At 32.3% G+C, this 17799-nt stretch overlaps 2 protein-coding genes across 21 annotated transcripts; one reads left to right on the top strand and one right to left on the bottom strand.

Annotated features, from left to right (window-relative positions):
• Positions 1 to 395: 395 nt before the first annotated feature.
• Positions 396 to 9486, top strand: LOC107896226 (protein FAR1-RELATED SEQUENCE 3). 16 transcript variants are annotated; one of them, XR_005902745.1, is made up of 8 exons: positions 396 to 3225; positions 3383 to 3472; positions 3805 to 3954; positions 5205 to 5320; positions 6986 to 7168; positions 7426 to 7550; positions 7654 to 7926; positions 8048 to 9486. XR_005902745.1 is itself a non-coding variant. In XM_016821325.2 (5 exons), the coding sequence occupies exons 1-4, from the start codon at positions 1000 to 1002 to the stop codon at positions 5313 to 5315; spliced, it is 2577 nt and encodes an 858-aa protein (XP_016676814.2). In that variant the 5' UTR covers positions 396 to 999; the 3' UTR covers positions 5316 to 5320; positions 6820 to 9486. The 16 variants fall into 16 exon arrangements, 3 of the variants coding, with proteins under 3 accessions (XP_016676814.2, XP_040933941.1, XP_016676816.2); XR_005902744.1 differs by having other exon boundaries at positions 6820 to 7168; positions 7654 to 7747; positions 7852 to 9486; XR_005902743.1 differs by having other exon boundaries at positions 6820 to 7168.
• LOC107896227 (proline-rich receptor-like protein kinase PERK3) lies at positions 6784 to 12588 on the bottom strand. 5 transcript variants are annotated; one of them, XM_016821332.2, is made up of 9 exons: positions 11976 to 12585; positions 11122 to 11264; positions 10031 to 10128; positions 9341 to 9531; positions 8590 to 9267; positions 8330 to 8478; positions 7995 to 8222; positions 7628 to 7777; positions 6784 to 7232 (listed from the first exon to the last, which is right to left on the bottom strand). In XM_016821332.2, exons 1-9 carry the CDS (start codon positions 12157 to 12159, stop codon positions 6945 to 6947), a joined length of 2109 nt encoding a protein of 702 aa, XP_016676821.2. In that variant the 5' UTR covers positions 12160 to 12585; the 3' UTR covers positions 6784 to 6944. The 5 variants fall into 5 exon arrangements, with proteins under 5 accessions (XP_016676821.2, XP_040933942.1, XP_016676819.2 ...); XM_041078008.1 differs by having other exon boundaries at positions 12009 to 12584; XM_016821330.2 differs by having other exon boundaries at positions 8330 to 9267; positions 11976 to 12588.
• Positions 12589 to 17799: the final 5211 nt, after the last annotated feature.

Here is a 17799-nt window from a genome sequence, read left to right as displayed (position 1 = left end):
GAAATAAAGAAGGGAGGAAAATAGAGGGAGAACATAAGAGAATATAAAAAAATTAAAAGAACATAAAAGAAAAAAAATTAAATTACTCAAAATGAGAAAATATGATGACCAATCTTATAATTTAACCTAAATTGATGATTTAACATGCCATGTCAGCTTACCATTACACCGTAATAACAACTTGGTGACTAAAATGTTACAACACGATAACATAAGTGATTAAAACGTAATATTTTAAATATAAATGAATAAAATATAATCTAAAATAAATAAAAGTGACTATTTTAACAGTTTAACCTTTTTTACTCATTATTATTTATTTTATATCTAACTATTATAATACTTAATAAATAAACTTTTATTTAATAAATTTTTGCCGCGTACGAGGTTGAGTTTTTTAAAGAGCAAAATTTGTTGAAGTTAAAAAAATATTTAGGAGTTAGTACCCATTTTCCCCAATTTCTAGGGTTAGCCAAAAAAATTAACATTGTTTCGACCCAAGCATCGAGCGAAAGTTTTCGCCATCAATAAAAAAGAAGCTTATTCACTGAGACACAAACATTGAAGAACAAAGCAGAGCAGAGGCCCCTCCTTTTCTCCATTTTCTTCCAAAAATGCAACCGTAAGTTTCTTGCCCGAAATGGACATTTAATTTTATAACCCATTTCTTTTGATCAAAGATAACTCAATTTTTAATTTCCCTCTTACATCTCAATTTCATAGTCCTTTTGGTTTCCCTCCCGCATTTTCAGTTCATTTCTCTGTCATTTTGTTAGTCTGCTGAGTTGCACTTCATTGATGCTTCCATCAGTTCTTTTGTAGAATTGAATTACTAGTTTTTTGTTTTTAAAGACTGATTTGGATGGGAATTGCATTGAGTGAGCTTCTAATCGATAACCATGCATTTAAACAGTTAGATTGACTGAATGGAGGAGGGTTTAACGTTGGTTTAGTAGAAGGAAAAAAAATGCTGAATTGCATGTTGTATGAGATGAAAACATGGATGTGGGAGGGGGAAAAGGGGATAATGTCCGGGGAGTAAATATTGAGTCTAGTAACGGTGGTGGTAGTAATTGGAATTTAATAGAAAATTCGACTGGAATAGATGTGGTTGTTAATCCGAATGATGATGGAGGTGCCGGAGGTAAGCCATGTGTGGGGATGGAATTTGAGTCGGAGGATGCAGGCAGGACATTTTACGATGGATATGCTAGGCGGTTAGGGTTTAGTACCCATGTTGGTCAGTTTACTCGTACTAAGCTCGATGGGCCAATTGTAACATGGGATTTCGAATGTTCAAGGGAGGTTTTAAAGAGGAAAAATGTTGAAAGTTGTAATGCAATGTTTAGGATCGAGAGAAAGGATGGAAAGAAGTGGGTTGCTACAAAGTTTGTGGAGGATCATAATCATTCGATGGTTAATCCTAGTAAGGTTCATTACCTTAGATCTCGTAGGCATTTTGCTGGAGCTACTAAAAATGTTCCCGAAACATCTGATGCCGCTACTGATGTTTGTGCTTTGGTGGATGGAAATCATGTTTCTTGTGAAGCCACTAGGATTGGGAATACCTCCTGTGTCGACTCTAATCACCTTGTAAGGAATATGGGGTCTGTAGGCTATGTTGGACTTCCTAGCCAAAGGAGAACACTGGGGAAAGATGCTCAAAATCTGCTGAATTATTTCAAGAAGATGCAGGCTGAAAACCCGGGCTTTTATTATGCAATACAGCTGGATGATGATAACCGAATGACTAATGTCTTCTGGGCCGATGCAAGATCAAGGGCAGCTTACAATCACTTTGGAGATGCAGTTATTTTTGACACAATGTATCGACCAAATCAGTATCAGATTCCGTTTGCTCCTTTCACAGGCATAAATCATCATGGCCAGATGGTGTTGTTTGGTTGTGCATTACTTCTGGATGAGTCTGAGTCTTCCTTTACTTGGCTATTCAGGACGTGGTTATCTGCAATGAACAATCGATCTCCCATTTCCATCACCACAGACCAAGACAGAGCAATACAAGCAGCAGTTTCTCAGGTCTTTCCTGAAACTCGCCACTGCATTTGCAAGTGGCACATCTTGAGGGAAGGTCAAGAAAGGTTGGCACATATCTACCTAGCCCATCCTTCCTTTTATGGTGAGATCTATGGCTGCATAAACTTTTCAGAGACGATTGAGGATTTTGAATCATCGTGGACCACTCTCCTTGATAAGTACAACCTCCAGAAAAATGAGTGGCTTCTGGCAGTATATAATGCTCGTAAACAGTGGGCTCCAGTTTATTTTCGTGGTACTTTCTTTGCTAGTCTTTCTTCTAACCAAGGGGTTTGCTCTTTTTTTGATGGGTACATAAATCAGCAGACAACTATACCACGTTTTTTAAAACAGTACGAAAGGGCTCTGGAACGTTCTCTAGAGAGGGAAATAGAAGCAGATTGTGACACAATCTGCACCACACCGGTACTAAAAACACCATCACCTGTGGAACAGCAGGCAGCAAACCTCTACACGAAGAAAGTTTTCTCAAAGTTTCAGGAGGAACTAGTTGAAACTTTTGTGTATACAGCAAACAAGATTGAGGGAGATGGCATTGTTAGTAAATACCGGGTTGCAAAATATGAACATGATGATAAGGCATACTTTGTCATGCTGAATGTTTCTGAGATGAAAGCAAGTTGTACATGTCAGATGTTTGAATATTCTGGTATTCTATGTAGACATATATTGACAGTGTTCACAGTGACAAATGTTCTTACCCTTCCATCCCATTACATATTAAGGCGGTGGACCAAGAGTGCCAAATCTTGGGTTGGATTGGATGACAAAAAAGCTGATCCTCAAGGTGTTGAGACTCTAACCGCCCGTTTCAATATCCTATGTCAGGAAGCCTTCAAATTGGCGGAAGAAGGTTCTGTTGTCCCTGAGACATATAGCGTAGCAATCAATGCTCTTAGAGATGCCGTAAAAAAGGTTGCATTTATAAAGAAGGATGTAGCTAAAGTCACCCCACCTAGATCTTATATTAATGGAAATAGTCATGAGGATGGTAGCAAAAAAACCACTTCTCCGGTCTCAGAAATGGTCCCATCTTTATGGCCATGGCAAGATGCAGTATCACCTCGCTTTAATCTTATTGATAGTGGAGCTCCACTTACTGACTTGAATCAACCTAGCATGGTCCCTGTATCTATTGATCGTGATACTGATCACGTTGATAGCACGGTATGTTTGGAAGAAGTTTATATCTATTTTATTAATATACATCATTTATGTATGTCAGCAACTCATACACACATGTCTTGGATTTTTGTTGTATTCAGCATTAACCAACGTTTTTGTTAGTGAAAAAACGTGAGAGTTCTATTACTGTTGGATGCAGGTGGTTCTCTCTTGTTTTAAGTCCATGACTTGGGCTATAGAAAATAAAAACGAAGTAGAAGCTTGTAAAGTAGCTGTTATAAACTTGAAGGTATGTTGGCATATACTCTCATTTCCATAATGATTTATGGCAATTAAACTATCTTGTTCTTATTTGTTTCTTTTAAGTTTCTCTTTATATATTCAAGATGAAAGTTATCTATCTCATATTAGATGCTCCTGCAACTGGTAGAATTAAAAGCTAACTTATCATAGTTAGTCTAATGCACGGAAATCCTTTTATACTCTTTGTGGTGCTTCCGAAATGACTATTCACTTTCTCAGATTTTCAGTCATGTTCCAAATTGTCAAAGCAAGCATCATGTAATCATACTTGAGTTGACTGTTTTCAATTGGTATAATCTTCTTTCACCTCTGTTGCAGCTGCATGACTATAGCAAGAACCCTTTGGGAGAGACTGAAGTGCAATTTAGGCTCACAAAGGTAACTCTGGAGCCTATGTTGCGATCAATGGCTTACATCAGTCAACAGCTCTCAACACCAGTCAATAGGGTTGCTGCTATAAATTTGAAGGTTTGAAATGTTGAACTTATATCCATCCATATCCTAGTTTTTTTTTTCTTTTTAAATTTCTAAGGAGTTGGTTTTTGGTGATGATTTTCTATTATATGAATTACCTTAGTATTAGGATAATGGTGTTAGATGCTATTACGTCACAAATATTTTCAGCTAAGCTGACTAGTTAGTATATCTTATTTAATGAGTTTATCATGATATTCAATATTTCATCAAGTTATAGAGAGCATAGTATGCTGAATATCTGAACAGGGAAAGAGAAGCACCCTTTTAGCATACTAATTTGTGAACTGTCCTTTGACATTTTAATCTATAATTCCAACCTTTATTTTATAGAGTCCTTAAAAATTGTTTCTCTTTTTCAATTTTCAACCAAAGGTAATTGCAATTTAAGGTATTATTTAAGGGCAATTTGATGATTGGATTTTGGGCATTACTTCTTAAGGTGGACAGTAACAATGAAAATAAACCTGATAAACACTAAGCATGTTCTTTGGTGTAAAATAAGTTTAAGTTGACTTAATACTCGAACTAGTTTTGTTTTGTTTTATTTTTTTGTCCCAGACTATGGATATTTCCTGCTTCCTTAAGGCTTTGCTTGGTACTAAGGATGAAAAAGAGTGAGGATGAAATTTTTGTCAATCAAATGGTTATCATTCATAACTACTTTCCTACTTTGTCACTTAACCAATAAGATTTGAACTTTTAATGTATTAATTTTATATTAAAGATCATACCATTAAGCTAAATACGTTTTTCATTAATTACAAACAACATTTAATATTTATCTAACAGTAAAAATAAATATTAAAAAGGGTTTTGATCAAACCGGCTGGCCTAACCATATGAATTAATTGGAAGAACTGAAAGTGTGACTGGTTTAACTTTTGGTCCAGTTTTTCAAACCTTGGTTAGCAATACTTTTATGATTTTGCCGATGTTCATTGAAAGTAGCTTCAAATGATAAACATCATGTGGTTAGCATTACATTGAACCATAGTTGCATTGATGTGATAAATTTAGGAGTAAGATTTATGCTGCTGCTGCTGCTTGCTTTTAGGTTCTTATCTTTTGTTTTAGTTAAAGTCTAAATAGGCCAACTAGCTATTAGTGTAGTGACAAATGACTTGCACTGCTTGAGTTCTTATTAATGTCCCAAGTTCAAACTTGGACAATCCCTTCCCCTATCCCTGATGAAAGGAAAATCGAATTTTTGGACTTATTGCTTGTTTATTTGAATTTCTCAGCTCCAAGATACAAAGACAACTTCTGGGGAGAAAGAAGTAAAGTTCCAAGTGTCAAAAGATACTTTGGGTTCGATGTTGAGATCAATGGCCTATATTCGTGAACAACTTTGACAACTGTAAGCATTTTATTTCAACAGTTCTCTTTTATCATTTAAGGAACCGTAATTCAATAAAATACCAACATGTAAAGTGGCAACTTCCTACTCACAAGCTGGCAAACAGATTAATTTCTTAATGGTGAATCACTGTTAAAAGATTCTCTTTGTCGAAGTTCATTTTTGGTTCAGCCTAGCCCGAAAATGCAAAGTTCACTATTCACTTGATATTAAAAAATAAAAAATAAAATATTTATATATCTATACTTCTTACTATGTACAATGCCATTGGTTGAGATGGTGTCACTCATGAATTAGGTTCGAACTTAGTTGTGAATTTACCAAAACCATTTATTTTACTAAGAGACGATTACTATTTGGAGATATTTATGTTTTTTTATATTTTAATAAATCTAGAAAATTTTATACATTTAATGAGGTTTGAACCCAAGAGCCCTTAAAATTTTGCTATCTACTTTACCATTTCTACCAAATTCATTTTTAGTTTTTATATCAATATTTAATAAATTTAGTACGTAAATGTTTTCACCCACATAGTAGGTGTGTTATAATATAATTTTTTGTTATCGAGTCAAGTTGGGAAAAGTTGACAAATTCAAAGATTTAAAAAAAAATTTGAGGCAAATAAAGTTAAGTTCGAGAGGAGAATTTAATTAAGCTTAGAGAAAGTAAAATGAATAGGAGATTAGTTGATATTAATTAAGCTTAAATAAAAATTATATTTGATAATTTGAGATCATAGAATTATTTGAAGAATATAATTTAAATATGTTAATATTTTATTTAAATAGCTTTTGAGTTTTATTTTTATTTTTAATTAATAGTAAAAAGATTTCAATTCAAGTTCAAACTTGAGCTCAAGCATAAACAATAGAATTATGAATGTCTACGAATAAATCAATGTTTTATATTGTGTTGAGCTTCAAAGTTTTTAAAACCTGAGTTTATTTCCATTCAATTATATCCCTAAAAATATAATATGCAAATAAAAAAGAAAAAAAGTAATGAATACATCAAATATGATATAATTTGAGTAATAAAAAAAACTACTATTATGTGAATATATTAAAGTTTATTATACATAAATTATTAATCATATTAAAATTTATATAAATATACTATACATTACAATAAAAAAAAAATCCGACACCGACATTCAAGTCAAATAACATAGTGTTTGGTAGGACAAAATGTTCACTGGGTTTTGGATTTGTAAATCAACTATTCAAGAGAAGACTACTGTCACATTCAAAGTTCAAGCAGATATTTATTCAAAAAAAGAAAAAGGTTCAAGCAGATATAACTTTGCAATCATGTTAACTTAGTTAAAAGCTATCCCTGACGAAGATGGTTAATAGATATCCATTGAGAATGACTAATTTGATATGATTTGATTCCGTGTTTCCTACTTGATAACCATGAAAAAAAGGGGGTCCTAATTGACAGTGATCATTCAAACATCATCTAAGAACATGATGAATTTTCATTGCATGGTGCAGTATTGCTTATCAAACTTCCCAAATCTTTCATAGAACTCGACATGAATCCAATTCAAGATAAAATGATTGACCAGAAGTTGATCAACAAGCATCGACCATCACAGGGTTAAAACATTGGACCATCATCATAGATATCTTTCATGATTGCTCCCACTGCTAGATGCAGATTCACCGAAAGGGGTGGAAGCACTCGATTTGCTCGAAATTGGTGGTGATGGTGGAAGCCTTTCATTAAACAGACTAGGGCTATTTGCAGATGTAGTCTCTATGGTGAAGACTGAATCATCTTCAAAGGGAGATTGTGACTGTGAATCATATGAGTTCTGGCTTACAGTATCCGATTGTGCAGGTGAGAAATCTTCGATGCCACAGAAGTTGTCGCAATCCGTTATGTAGTTTAAAGCAAAAACAACCTGCAATAATTATTGCTTAATAGTAGTAATCTGTTTTTTGTGGTTTTAGCTATTCTGATCTATGTTCAAAGAGGATAATAAAGTTTAATCTGTTAGTGCTACTTAGTTGTGAACTATGTTGCTCCGACTCTTCATTTGCTTAAGGGTACTACTTTTTAACTGCTATAATGTCTAGTTTGTCACTAACATGCAGGGTCTCATATCATGATTGATAACTAAGTTTATCAGCAACATGGATGCTAAATATGGTCCATGAATGGAATCCATGCAAAGGAGAAGTTTGGATTTAGGGGGATATCGATATCTGAAGTGCCATGAGTATGTAAATCATAATCGATTGTTGCTCAGTTATTGTAGCATTGAATCTTGATTTGGAACATTTCTTCAAAACTTACCTTATCCATTGATAATCTCTTCTGAGGATCCTTGGTGAGACACTTCTCGGCTACTCGAACCATCCAAAAGAGTTGATGAACATCATGCTTATCGAGGATCCTTTGGTCAATTAAATCTGGGTAGTTCCTGTCTTTCAGTAGTGGTCTTGCCTGCAAGAAGAACTTCAATAATGGAAAATCTGACCTTTCTATGTGTTACTCATTTTCTTGGAGTTACACTTCAGCTGCTAGAGTTATTTAAAGCACTGCACAACTTAGCTATGTGATAGGTGGCCATAGTTCTCATTATCCGGATCCAGGTTAGTTTCAGATACGAGTATATATCTTTCATATAGTTAATAATTTATTCAGATATCAAGAGTTTTACCCATCCAACAAGGCTTTTCCCTCCAAGTCTTTTGTCTGTGGTCTTCATTCCAGTGATTAGCTGCAACAGCACAACTCCAAAGGAATAAACATCTGTCTTGGTTGACACTTTGCCACATTCAGCGTATTCTGGTGCCAAGTATCCTAAAGTTCCAACAACTCTTGTCATCGTCTCCGATGACTTATCTGAGTCTTCATGTTGAGTTCTTGCCAAGCCAAAATCTCCTAGCTGATATAGTGAACCGGGTATGAACTTTGGTGAGTTTGAGGTAAAAGAATGAATGTACTTGCAGAAAACATACATATATACATGTATAAATGTAGTTTGATCATTACCAATGGTTCAAATTCGTGGGTTACAAGGATGTTGTTCGGTCTCATGTCTCGATGGATGATGTTGTTGTCATGCAAATATTTCAAGCCCTTAGCAGTTCCGAGTGCGATCTTCACCCTCTTTTGCCAACTAAGAGGTCTTCTTGAGTGCTCTGCAATCAATTTAGCAAGAAATGAAATACATACATGCATACATCGATTAGATATTTCATTGCACAAAAACGGAGTAAAAAACCAAAGAGTTGTCTTGAATGAATCCTTACTCGATAAATGAAGGTCAAGTGAACCATTGCAGACATATTCATAGACAAGTAGCCTGTGGTTTCCTTCAGAGCAAGAACCAACCAGCATGACCAAGTTCTCATGTCTCGCTGTCCGAAGCACGTGAACTTCAGACTTGAATTCTTTCTCACCTTGGAGACTTGCATTGTACTTGTGTTGCTTTACTGCAATCTTCATTCCATTGATCTCTCCCCTATAGACGGATCCAAATCCGCCTTCCGATAGGAAGTTTTTAGCACTGAACCCTTCAGTAGCAGCTTGGAGCTCTGCGTAAGTGAAGTCTCTCATCCATCCGATCTTAGGCCTTCGATTTTTGCATATCAAGCAAAGGGAGTTTTTGAATACTTGATCCCCCGGATTTCCCCCCATCCAATCATCGTTGTGGTTATGTTGCTTTGGATTTTCATCTGGACTCTGCAAGTCTTTCTGGTCTCCACTTTCGTTGATGGATAGCGGGGAATGTTCTCCTCCTGTTTCTGGTCCTGTAGTTGTACCGTATGCTTCATCATGGACATACATGGATGAGGATGAGGACTTCAGTTCATTATAACTCAGAACCGGTGCTCTGTTACCAGAAATACTCGAAGCTGAAGATGAACCTGAGATGGATTTCCTATTACTATGCGATTGAAGCTCTCCAATGCTTTCACCTCCACGATCTGCAACAACAAATGACATGATTTCTTGACATGAACATAATATGTTTTACATATTGCATTCCAAATAACTTACTTTGAGGAGAATGCAGTCTTTGGGGGCCAATCGCTGGAATCATTTCGGCATACGGTATGTGACGTTGTGGCAGTTTGAAATTATCCTTTACATTTGGTCCTCTTAATTCTTCAGCATTGCAATCTTTCTTCAACCTTACTATATTACATGACAGATTCTCTACAAAGTACCGCTGGTCATTCTTCATATGCCTATCTCAAAAATAACACATATTTACGATGTACAATGTTAAAATCAGGGATAAAACTGGTAGGATATTTGCATTTTTGCAATAATCAAATTCGGATCTGCATAATTACTTAAAATCTGAGTCTGTTTATTATTAATATTAAATCTAAGTATAATTATTTAAATCCAAATCCGCTAAAAATCTTAATATAATAAGAAAAAAAAAGTAAAATTTTTTTGATAAGTACTATTATCCAGATTCGAGTATAAAATAAATGAAAATTTTGAAAAGTATAATAAATTTGTTTATCTAAATCTATTATCCACAAAAGTAAACGAATTCAGATAATGAAAATACGAGGATTACTATCCACGTCAACTTTGAATCTATTTTATATAGTAATTATAGTATCCAAATATTTTCCCAAAATGCGGGAAAGCATATCAAATATCCACGAGTATGTGAATCCATACTATCCATTGCTAATTTTCTGAGTTCATTAGCAGCAATCAAATACATACCTGTCAAGTACCAACCATGTTGCACCAAAACTTTTCACAGCTCTTGCAGCAACATCCTTGAATGGATAACCTGCTAACATCTTTACCTGGAATTCTATCTGGGAGAAAGAAACTCAAGATAATGTCAGTAATTTGATCATAAACAAGCCATATATACTACATTAAACATTTTAACAAACAAGAATAAGCAGCTTATTTGAATCATACTATTTATATATGGCATAATTGTGATTCAGTTTTGCAGTTCAGTTCAAGGAAGGCCACCATTTTCCTTTAGATGTCAATGGATGGAGTGCCTGCTTATTTTCTATCAGTACTTATTGTTCGTCACTAGATGAATACGGTTAGGTCTATGGATGTAAACAAGTGACTTGTACTCGTAAATTACTCAAGTTCAACTTGAAGGAAAGATTCAAATTTGGTTGGGTCATTGTAGAGTCAAGCTCAAGTAACCTGAGCGAGCTGAATTCGAGTATCCTAATACTTAACTCACGTAGCCTAGTTAAAACTTTTAATTTTTAATTAGTAGTTTGAACTTGAGAACAAATATTTGAGCTTGAAGTCTAGAATGAGAATCAAGCTCCATTTTTACTTAATAAACGAGCTTAATCAAGCAAGTTCGAGCATTTCGATTTTTATTTTGAATCGAACTCAAACTTTGAAAACAAAACTCAAACAAACTTCAAGGTTCGAATTTTGAATTGAGCTCCATTCGAGAATACAACATAAGGCATGGTGTCTCACAGTCATAACTCATAACTTTAATGACATAGTTGCTCTGACTAGAATCATGAGTAAACTTCAGAAAATAAGTTCACATACACACACAAACACATATACAGACTATTGTCTCTAACAAAAGATCCTTTCATGGATAATTTTGTGTTATTTTATTAAAAAAAAAACCCCAATCCAAAAATAGAGAAGTTATGGATGTTGAGATTCAAATCTTCGACTAAAGAAGTTAACGCCATGAATCAGCTGTACTAAACCATGATCAAAGTTCATGATTTATGTAATTTATATCATTTTCTATTTTTAGAAAGAACTCTCTCATGATATCATCGTAAAGAGCTAGAAAGCTACTATACCTGCTCCTTTTCGTAGTGTGCGGATATTTTCACAAGCGCAGCATTCTTTTTGTACTGTTCTAACTTTTTCCCCATTTCTTCTACCGTGATCCTTCTGTTTGTTCCAAAAATTGAACTTGTATCCACCTTGGATTTAAACCCCACTGGAAAAATAACCCAAAAATAAATTAATGGAGATAGAGGAAACTAAAGGGCGGCTAGCAATGCATTGAATGTCATTCATCCAGAGTATTTCTTTGTCGGAAGAGCTGCAAATGTTAGGATTCGAGATTTATCGGATGCCATCTCTTATTTTCAAAAATGAACCAATCAAGTTAAATCCCGGATTCGTTTTCTAGTCCTTTTCAAGAAATAAAAAAAATGCATGAATTGCTAGTGTGTTTTCTAGCTCCATTAAGATCACCAACTAGAATTATTATATTTTAGATGCTATCTTAAGCGAGGCATGAATTCTTATTGAGTAATTTCTATCTCCCAAGAAAGATAATGTACTAAGACTATTATCTATTGCATGGAATTCAAAAGGTGATTACATGAATAAACTGGATTAAACTCTAAATTATTGGTAAGTTAGAAACATGAAAGTCTAACGACTAACATACTAAGATTATTATCTATAAGATGCCTTAAATGAACCAATCTATATTAAACCCTGGGTTCATTTTTCTTGTCCTTTTTTCAAGAGAAAAAAGAAGCATGAATTCTTATTGAGTTTTTCTAGCTCCCATGAAAGACAACATATTCAGACTACCATGGGATACTACCTTTTCGAGAGTGGTTACAAGAACCAATAGGATTAAACGAGTTCACTTCGTTTGTCCTAAGAAAAAAAAAATGGAAGCATGAATTCTTACTGAGTTTTCCAGCTCCCATGAAAGAAAACGTACTAGGATTAATAACCTGGTGAAGAATTCCAAGGACCAAAAGCTTGTCTCCAGGCTTAAGTGATAAGCCAACGAGGGGCCATTTGATAATGCTTGGATTTAGCTCCTTCGACCCATCCAGGATCACCACCACTCTCTCAGCTTCTTTTGTCATGTTTTCTTTTTGTTTTGAAACCTTTTGCACAAACTATTTTTGCAAACAATAAATTCAAGCACAAAATTTATTCAGAAATATTCACAAGCACATGGTATGCATGTATCAAATCCAATGTTCTTTTTTTTTTCTCTGCAACAAAAACAAAGCTTTGATCATATAATGCTGGTTCAAATCTTATTTAAAATAACAAAAACTGTGAGAAAAAATAGAAACAAGTGTCCAAAATTTGAGTTGCTTCAATTTGAAGAAGATGGTTTTAAAGAAGAGTTGAGGTGATGAATCCAAGCGTATATTCTCGAAGGATATCCAAGCTATTGATGGCCCTGTGAGTTTCTTCCTGTTGTATTGACAATATATTATAGCCTTCGTTTTTTTTTTCCTGCTAATTATATTATTAATTCTTTGATAAAAACTATGGGTTTTTTTTTTATTTTCAATTTATAAATTACTAAATTTCAAGAGATTCAAATGTTCATAGATTAAATCAAAGCTTTCTTGTACTCCCCACGATCAAATTACTTTGTTTTTTTTTTTAAATAAAACTTTGAGATTAGGACTTTTCTTTTAATAAATGTCAAAAAATCAATTTAACCTAAAATTTTTTAAGAAAATTAAATCAAAATTTTATTATTTTCCGGTAATTCAATCAACTCCGAAGTTTTTTTTTTATAAAAATAATATTAAAATATTAATTAATTAATTATAAAAATGAGGTAAAAAATTTAGTTATGAAAATAAGGTGATTTCTACAATAATTTTAGGTTAGATTGAGTGAACTTTTTAAAAAATTAAAAGAATTTTTTTTTGAAAAAGTGGAAAAAGAAGCACTAGTGAATTTTAAAAAAATCTGATAGAAAAAAAAAAGTTAGTTTTTGGTTCCAACAATTAACAGTAGCCTTTTTTTTCCTCTGCATTTAATGTCTTAATGATTTTTTCTTGTATTTAATATATTTTTCTTACATTGGATGATTTAATGTCTTTTTCTTTACATTTATCTCTAAAATCATAATTTTTTTATTTAATTAAGACGGTATCGTTCCAATTAAAAATAATATTTTTTTTAATTTTTCAACATTTTTGTTTGATTTTTTTAAAAAAAAAATCTGTGTCAAGTAATATTAAAAATATACTGTTGTAAACATCCCATTTTCAAAATTATTTTGTTTTTCATCCTATTTTTATAATTAATTAATTTTTTAATACTATTTTAAAATATAAAAAAAACATATGTGGACGGGACATATTTGCAAATGGACAATGATGGGAATCGGAGTTGGTGAGACTTTGTCTGTCCCCAGCTGGACATGGACATGGACATGAACATGAACATGAACATGAACATGTTTGAAATTCCAACATGTGTGAGCTGGTTCTGAAACTGTGTCGCAAATCCAATTATTTTAATATTTCGGCTTCAGTTTTTTACGGATTGACCAATACTTTTTTAAAATAATAGAAAGGTGGGTACCCTTTGTTTTGTATGCCCCAACATTAGCCACTCGCTTCGATTCGCTTCATCTAAGTAAAGCTCTTGCCTCTTTTAGGAGATTGATCGAAGGTGAAAGTATTCTCGAGTTCATTGTAATAATATTTAGATTATATTTTGTTTTTTTTTCACTTAAAAGATAAGTAAATTAATTATTATATATTAGATTAATGAGTAAATTAGTTATTTTACTAAAAATTTTATTCATTTTTATTGTTAAAAATTGGTAGTTATATGTTAGCATGAGGTACACGTGGTACATTACGTGTTACTATCTGATTATTTCATCAGTCATGCCGGTTTTTAATTGCACAAATAGATGAGTTTTTAACATAAATGATCAATTTACACTTTGATTTGATATATAGAGACTAATTTGTCCATCTTTTAGTAGATGGAGTAAAATGTAATTTGACTCCTACTACAAGTGCCTTCATGATACTTTTACCAATTATCATATTCTATTTGTCACCGGATAATATTCATCTATTATTTAAACTCTTTACTAGGCTAATATTACGATTCGATTTGATGCTAACTCGATCAGAAAAATTAAAAAAATATCTTTTCATAATTAAAATAATTATATTATTATGAGGGTACCTTTGTCCTTTTAAGTTTTTAACAAAACTAATAAAAAATAAAAAAATAAAAAAATTTGAACTCATGACATAAATATACATAAAACCTCAACTTTACCACTACAACCAAAACTTCAATTTATTTAATTATTTTTGTACATTTTAATATTATTGCACAAACATTTCCTCACACATTGTTAGTATCTATGCATATGATCTAATATTTATATTTAAGTACTTTACTGAGCTAATGTCACTCTTAACCAGTCACTAATTCAATTATTAAATTATAAAAATATCATTCTTTTAAATTACAATTAATATTATTAATTAAAATAAAACAATTAAAAAATAAAAATCCAAAGAGCAAACATGTGGTGAATAATATAAAAATACAAATTCATTATCACTTCATTTATAATTATTATTGAATATATTTTTAAAAAGTATTTTTAATATAAAATATTTTCTTTCACCCACATCATGGGTGTGACAAAATTTAATATTATTTAAAGAAAAAATATTTGGTGCACTGTTAGTAAAGTTAAAAACTCCACAAGGAGTGATGAAATGCTATCATGTATCTTGAGGGAATATTAAATTTTAAGAAAAATAAAACAAACACGTGTCATTTACTAAACCCTGTTGGTGGAGTTAAAAAAACTCCATTGGGCAATGGATAGAATACTAACCCTTATTTAAGTATGTGATTGAGTTGACGTCACAAGTCAATCGAACACTAACTTGATCAGAGAAATTACAAAAATAACCTTTTAAATTTTAAAAATTTATATTATTATGAATGTATTTTTGTATTTTCCTTATTTTAAAGGAAACTCAATAAAAATGTAAATGTTAAAAATTGAACCCATGGCACCAACATCTATAAAATCTTTTTTTTTACCACTTCAACCAAAACTTTATTTTGATATTTTTCTACATTTCAAATTTATTACATAAATTGTTTCACTCATATTGTTTATATATTTATTTATACTATTATTTAGACCTCAATCGTTGGTGTTGAACACTAACTCAGTTAAGAAAATTACTAAAATAAGCTTAAATATTTTAAATAAGTTATATTATTATTATCGTACTTTTATCTTTTTCCTATTCTTTTTTTAAAAAAAAAGTCACAAAAGTTGAGATTTCAACACATACCACCAACATTTGTAAAATCTTTTCTAAACCACTTCAACTAAAACTTTATTTTAATATTTTTATACATTTCAATGTTATTACATAAATTGTTTCATTCATGTTGTTTGTATATTTATATTATTATTTAAGTGTCTGACTAAGTTGGTGTCACAAGCCAACTCGAGAAAATGTGACTGAGGTGGTGTTAAGAGAACTACATAACGTGACTAAGTTGTATTGATAAAGTCATTAATTGAGTAATTTCACAAGTCAGCTTGATACTTAAGAACAATGGCAATATCATGATAAACAATTGGAGTTTTTAATTTTGTACATATTGTAAATGTGTTATTATTAGTTTCAAATCTTATGTTTCATTATTTATTATACATTATTTTTAAATCATATATGTGTTCTAAATATGAGGCTTCAACATGCACACGCATGTGATAGAATTTCTAGTATACTATTATTTAAGTGTGTGACTAAGTTGGTGTCATGAGTCAACTTGACACCAACACAGTAATGAAATTACTAAAATAACCTTGTGTATGTTAATTAAGTTATATTATTACGAGGGTATACATATATCTTTTTTATAATATTATTAGTTTCAGATCACATGTTTCATTGCTTATTAGATATTACTTTTAAAACCACACTTGTATTAAAAATACGTGATTTTCACGTACATCCACGTGTGGTATTAAAAATTTTAAATATTGTGGTCTTGATACAATAACGAAATCTAATGAGGATTAGGAGACTTTAATCTCGCAAAATTATTAAAAATTTAGTTATGCTATGAATATATTATTAAGTGGATGTCCATCATGATAAAAATAAAGTCTTGATATACTTTAAATTCTAATGAAGCATTGTAATCAGCCTTTTTTATCAATAAAGTACATTCTCTATTACTTTCATATTTTCTTTGTTCTTTATTCTCTCATATCTCATTATTTTATAACACATTACCAGCACAATTCTCAATTTTTTTTTTCTAAACCTACCTTGTTCTTATTTTTCAGTTGATACCCCCAAAAAATTTTGAATCCCATACCTCAATTGCTTTCTATCCTTTTCTAATCCCTCATTGAATTACTTTCATTATTTTTCTAACCTAGCATTCAAATTGGTTGCTTGGCTACCCAAAATTGACGAAAAAAGAGGGGTTCAAACTTGTGCAACGATTTGCTTAAAGATCTTGGGAGGAATCGAATTTAACTTCTCTATCGACTTAAGTGATTATAATGTCAAATCTTGCCAAACTAATCTTGCCAAACTTGAATTTGCCGCCCTAGACATCTCAGGCAGAAATTATTTGCCATGGGTGTTAGATGCTGAAATTCACCAAGATGCTAAAGGTCTAAGGAGTACTATAATTGCAAATAAAGAAGCATCAAACCAAGACATGGCAAAAGTAATGATTTTCATCCGTCATCATCTACAAAGGATTAAAAGTGGAATATCTCACAGTGAAAGACCCTCTTGAGTTGTGGAAATATTTGAAAGAAAGATTTGACCATTAGAAAACAGTGATCCTCTTTAAAGCTCATTATGATTGGATGTACTTACTGTTACAAGATTTTAAGACTGTAAGTGAATAAAATTCAGAACTTTTCAAAATTAGTTCTCAACTAAAATTATGTGGAGAGAACATAACCGATAAGGACTTGTTAGAGAAAACCTTTTCAACCTTTCATGCTACTAATATGCTCCTGTAGCCGCAATACCGTGAAAAAGGTTTTAAAAATATTCTGAATTGATTTTATGCCTTTTAGTGGCTGAACAAAATAATGAGTTATTGATGAAAAACCATGGAATTCGTCCCACTAGTACTACACCACTCTCTGAAGTGAATGTTGTAATACACAATAAATATAGAAATGAAAAATATAAAGGTCGCGATCGTAGTCGATGACGTATTAGTAACCGCTATCATGGTGTTGATAATAGTGGTATTTCTAACTACCAGAAAAAGAATAGCAGTGAATGACAAGAAATAGGTGGTCATTCTTCAAAGGTATTGAGAATTTATGTTACCGATGTGGTATGAGGGGACATTGGGCACGTACCTGTCGTACACCTGAGCATTTAGTGAAACTTTATCAAGCATATATTAAAAGGAAGAAAAATAATATTGAGACAAATTTTATATCCAAGAATAATGAAATGGAGGAAAAAGAGGAGGATTGTAACACCCCTAACCTTTATCCATCGTCGAAATAGAGTTATGGAGTATTACCGAAATTGTAACACCCCTATCCCGTAACCGTCGCCGGAATAGGTAAGGGGCATTACCAGACAGACAGAACATTTTAGACCAATTCAGAATCACAATTATCATATAACATTATCGTATAAGCAATCATCTTTTAAGATGGTTTACGAGACCTAAAACATACTTTTAAGAATAGTCAGAAC

This window comes from Gossypium hirsutum, chromosome A10, assembly GCF_007990345.1.
Source record: "Gossypium hirsutum isolate 1008001.06 chromosome A10, Gossypium_hirsutum_v2.1, whole genome shotgun sequence".
Lineage (NCBI taxonomy): Eukaryota > Viridiplantae > Streptophyta > Magnoliopsida > Malvales > Malvaceae > Gossypium > Gossypium hirsutum.
This window is presented reverse-complemented; position numbering and strand designations above follow the sequence as displayed.

Excerpts from the sequence above, each read along its gene's own strand:
- LOC107896227 (XM_016821330.2), bottom strand. The coding sequence starts at position 12,159 with ATGACAAAAGAAGCTGAGAGAGTGGTGGTGATCCTGGATGGGTCGAAG. Across the intron at positions 11,265-11,975 it reads CATGGGAGCTGGAAAACTCA|TGGGGTTTAAATCCAAGGTG; the intron begins GTAAGAATTCAT and ends TTATTTTTCCAG. Across the intron at positions 7,233-7,627 it reads AGAGATTATCAATGGATAAG|GTTGTTTTTGCTTTAAACTA; the intron begins GTAAGTTTTGAA and ends TAATTATTGCAG.
- LOC107896226 (XM_016821325.2), top strand. The coding sequence starts at position 1,000 with ATGGATGTGGGAGGGGGAAAAGGGGATAATGTCCGGGGAGTAAATATT. Across the intron at positions 3,226-3,382 it reads CTGATCACGTTGATAGCACG|GTGGTTCTCTCTTGTTTTAA; the intron begins GTATGTTTGGAA and ends TGTTGGATGCAG. Across the intron at positions 3,473-3,804 it reads TAGCTGTTATAAACTTGAAG|CTGCATGACTATAGCAAGAA; the intron begins GTATGTTGGCAT and ends CCTCTGTTGCAG.